General features: G+C 39.0%; 1 protein-coding gene across 1 annotated transcript in view; it reads right to left on the reverse strand.

Moving 5' to 3' along the window:
• Window positions 1-5,000, reverse strand: part of LOC138022218 (NADH-quinone oxidoreductase subunit B-like) — a 24,363-nt gene that overhangs the window by 201 nt on the left and 19,162 nt on the right. The window contains exons 10-11 of the mRNA XM_068869277.1: window positions 1,576-1,763; window positions 1-583 (exon numbers count right to left, since the gene is read on the reverse strand). The exon at window positions 1-583 is cut by the window's left edge and continues 201 nt beyond it. Coding sequence (XP_068725378.1) covers window positions 1,577-1,763 — 187 coding nt within the window. The 3' untranslated portion in view covers window positions 1-583; window position 1,576. The remainder of the gene's footprint in view (window positions 584-1,575; window positions 1,764-5,000) is intronic.

A 5,000-nucleotide genomic window follows, 5' to 3' on the forward strand; every position in this document is an offset into this window, starting at 1 on the left:
GATGGACTCAGGCAGAGACCTCGCCCTCCACCAATGTTGCCTGGGTTCGATTCCCGCTCTCAAATTCAGATGTAGGTTGAGTTTGCGGTTCTATACTCTGCCCCGAGAGATTCACTTAAGAATCTGGTTTTCTACTACCACAAAGAAAACTTCCACTTGATTTTATTTACTTTATCTGCTTTAAGTTCATGTGATTTTGATTTGATTTACAGTCTCCCGATTGAGTAAAGCACTTGTGTTCAGCTAGATAAGCTTGAGACTAATTTTCATAAGAAAAACTTCGCACTTGGACTAGCTTTGAAAGAGGAGACAGACATGAACTCGGACATCAGTAGCCCATTATGGTCGCTCCTCAGAGTACATAATGCCTTCCTTTATACAAAAACAGTTTTATGCTGTCATTTCAGATAACACAGTTTCAGCTTATGTTTGAAAAAAATTGCTTACATGCAAAAATACTGTAATTTAAATATGTTTTCCGGAATAAGTATTATCATTGGCAAACTGCTTCACCATCAAACCAGACGGCGATTGCTTCCATACACAACAGCAAAGGACTTAAACTCGATTGATAGAATTGGACCTGCAACAGCAAAATGAATTGTTGTTAGTCATGAAGCCGTTCATGATTGCATAGTGGCTGAGTGGATGGGATGGGCATTGACTACAAATGCATGTCTCGTTCTCACCAAGGGCTGCCGCAGGGAGGTGGGGGGAGGGGCAGGATTGGCGCAATAGTTAGGGCACTGGGTTTCCTACAATGCGTTCCAGCTTTGACTCTCGGAATGGAAAGAGATAACTGGTTAAAGTTTGTTGGTTCTCTCTTCTGCTCCGGTAGATCGCTTTCCTGATTCTCCGGTTTTCCACTTTCACCAAAAACTAAGTTTGAGTTAATTTATTGTTTCGATTAAATTCGATTAATTTAACTGTCACTGCGGCACTTTTTGGTGGATCATGTGATAGGTTTCTCCAGTTGGGTAACACTCACAACAATGAACGATTTTGTACATAAGAATTGCTTATACATTTGAATCGCGGAAATTGAACTATTGAAATACATGAGAGTTGGACATTGCAGTTTAGCAGCAACTTAAGAAGTTGCGAAGAAAGCGTAGAAAAAAATCAGGGCTTGAACGCGGTCAGGGTTTTTTCAGCTGTGATATTCAACTTTCATGTATTCAAAAAGTGTTTGACACCCGATTTGATGCTTTGCCACTTTCAAACTTTCATGTACAAGAACGCTTGTGATAATGGAGCAGTTTCCAAATGACTGTCGAAAGTAATTACGCGATTGCAATTGCTACGCTTAGTGATTGGTTCAAAAATCTTGCGCCAATTTATCAACCAATGAAAAGGAAAACCAAAAACCAATTGCGACTTGCACGCACTATTTTTCCCGCGCTTTTTAGCAAGTCACACAGAATTGCTACGAATTTGGATTAGTTCACTACGCTGTTTGCACCTGCTGTGATTGGTCAAAGTAATTACTTTGGTATTTGTTTTACGACACTCAATTGAAAACCGCTGTAATTTTTATCTCATTTGTAGTTTATTTTGTTTTGGCATAGTACTCACTTCACTTCCGGTACCACATGCGAATGGGTTCGCTGCGGCGGATCTTTTTCTGCAGCTGCAGGACGCCGTAGAGCAGCGCTTCGGCTGTGGGGGGACATCCCGGTACATAGATATCCACAGGAACGATCCTGTCACAACCACGTACCACTGCATACGAATAATGATAGTAACCGCCGCCATTTGCACAGCTGACGAAGAAGACACATTAATGGTCGGGTTAAAAATGGCACGGCATTTTGACGAACCATCGCTAGCTAATTCCAACAGCTTTTAAACTACGAGTAGGGGTATCCAATTATGATTATTATTTTCAGGCATGATAATGCTATCGATTTGATGATGAAAATTACGGGTAGAACACGGTTTGTGCTCGCGAATAAGGAACATCTCGTATAGAAGACAATCAAGTTTGCCGGAGCATTTCTTAAGAATGCGAAACATATTAGATGTTATTGTTCTTGATTGATGTGGACTTTGGCTGTGATTGAATATTGATCCAGATATTTTAGGCTCATCGATTCGTTGGTAGAGATGTCGACGCGTGTAACCAACATAGATGGCATTACACCAGCCACATTCAAATTTGTAAACTACTGATTGTTCCTTGATCAACGCGGGCTTGATTTCTTTGTTTAAGATCTTCTCCAACTTTCCGAGAAATGAAGACTGGGCATGAGTCGATGTTTAACAGCTTACCAAGATTCTTCAACTGTTTGCGCACAGTGTCAGCTGATTCTTGTTCCTTGAATGGGAGAACAATTCGTACTGATTGCAGGTCAGGTGTAGATTTGCGTGGACGTACTGTTGTTTGTTTGGAAGTGATAAAATTGGAGATCATAGAGTGAATAAGGTGTTCAGGATATGCCAGCTGTAGGAATAAGGTCTTGAGGCGCATACACTCATCATGAAATAATGACCAGTTAGATGATAGCTTGAAAGCTCGGTCTTGCATAGTAATAATTAAGCATTCTTGTAACGATTATCAACATGACTATTATAATGTAACAATAGACTAGTATTAGTCGGTTTCACATATAAACTAGTCGTAATGGTCTGACTGTCTTTTCTTAAGACCATGCCTAAGAAAGGGAGAGTGTTCTCAGTTGATAGTTCCATAGTAAAGCTAATCGATGGGTGGAGATCATTCAAAACATGCAGAAAAGAATAGGCAGAAACTTCATCCTTCATGATGGTTAAAGTATCATCAACGTAGCGCCTGTAATATGATGGTAATTTGTTCCGGAGCTTAAGTTGTTGTTCAAGACTAAACATGAAGGTGTTAGCCATGAGAGGACCGAGAGGCGAACCCATAGCCACGCCCTCCGACTGTTCGTAAAGTTCGCCATTGAATTGAAACAGCTGATCTTTCGTTGCGATGGTTAAAAGCTCAATCAGGCTAGATTTTGTGATGTTAAGGTTGTATGTATTATTAAACCAGTTGTTGCGAATGAATATTCACATAGGCAAGATTTGTAGCAAGGCTTTTCGCGGACTATACAATATAAGACAGATCAGAAAATTCCTTACCGTGCAATCTACAAAGACACTGATCCATGCCTTTGTATCTTCGCAGCTTGATCGTTTGCAAAAAGTACAGAATGCCGCGGCTAGAGTAATTTTTCAGATTGCGAAATTTGATCATATCACACCTGCTCTTATCGACTTACATTGGCTTCCAGCAACGTATAGAGTTCAGTTCAAATTGCTCCTTTTTGTTTACAAGTCACTACACAACCAAAGTCCATCCTACATTCAAGATCTTTTATCCCTGAATCCAGCTACTAATTATGCTCTTCGTTCGTCTGCACAATCTTTTCTTTTCTTTTCAATCTTTTTTCTGTTCGTTCCAAAAGTCAATTGCTCTACACTTGGGGATCGGGCCTTTGCTCACGCTGCACCTGTTTCATGAAACTCGCTGCCTTTAACTAAAAGAACAAGTAGCAGCCTTGCCATTTTTAAAAAGCAACTTAAAACATTTCCTTTTAAAAAAGCTCTTAATTCGTTGGAATAGTTCTTATGTTTAATTTTAAATTAGTTTGGAATTTTTCGAATTTCCTTTTTTGTTAGATTTTACTGTAGCATAACTTATCATTGATATTATTATAGCTTTCAAGGATTTTTAATTTTTTTAAAATTTATTATTTATTCATTTATTTTAATTTAAGGTATAGCGCTTTTGAATATTCTCCTATAGTTCTAGCCCTATACAAATTCATTATCATTATCATTATCGTTATCAAAAGCCTTTTCCGCTAAAAGACTGATGGTTTCGTCAAGAGGCACATTGGTGAAGAGGGACGTTACGTCATACGACACGATAATGTCGTTGTCGTTAAATGAAGTTTTGCGAATTTCCTCTGCGAATTTGAATGTAACGGTGATTGTATGTTCGTTGATGGATAACGGTTTCAGCTTTTCTTGACTTAAGCTCCGGAACAAATTACCATCATACTACAGGCGCTGCGTTGATGATACTTTAACCATCATGAAGGATGTAGTTTCTGCCTATTCTTTCCTGCATGTTTTGAATGATCTCCACCCATCGATTAGGCTTACTATGGAACTATCAACTGAGAGCACTCTCCCTTTCTTAGGCATGGTCTTAAGAAAAGACGGTCAGACCATTACGACTAGTGTATACGTGAAACCGACTAATACTGGTCTATTGTTACATTATAATAGTCATGTTGATAATCGTTACAAGAAATCCTTAATTATTACGATGCTAGACCGAGCTTTCAAGCTATCATCTAACTGGTCATTATTTCATGAAGAGTGTATCCGCCTCAAGACCTTATTCCTACAGCTGGCATATCCTGAACACCCTATTCACTTTATGATCTCCAATTTCATCACTTCCAAACAAACACCAGTACCTCCACGCAAATCTACACCTGCCCTGCAATCAGTACGAATTGTTCTACCGTTCAAAGAACAAGAATCAGCTGACGCTGTGCGCAAGCAGCTGAAGAATCTTGGTAAGCTGTTAAACATCGACTTATGCCCAGTCTTCATGTCTCGAAAAGTTGGAGAAGATCTCAAACATAAAGAAATTAAGCCCGCGTTGATCAACGAACAATCAGTAGTTTACAAATTTGAATGTGGCTGGTGTGATGCCATCTATGTTGGTTACACGCGTCGACATCTCTACCAGCGAATCGATGAGCATAAAAGATCTGGATCAATATTCAATCACAGCCAAAGTCCACATCAATCAAGAACAATAACATCTAATATGTTTCGCATTCTTAAGAAATGCTCCGGCAAATTTGATTGTCTTCTATATGAGATGTTCCTTATTCGCGAGCACAAACCGTGTCTAAATATTCAAAGTGACTCGATAAAAGCAAAACCCTTCGCCTAGCCTTTGAACTTGAACATTAAAAAATATTCTTGTTATCTGTAAAATATTATATAATATGATT

Source organism: Montipora capricornis, chromosome 2, assembly GCF_036669925.1.
Source record: "Montipora capricornis isolate CH-2021 chromosome 2, ASM3666992v2, whole genome shotgun sequence".
NCBI lineage: Eukaryota > Metazoa > Cnidaria > Anthozoa > Scleractinia > Acroporidae > Montipora > Montipora capricornis.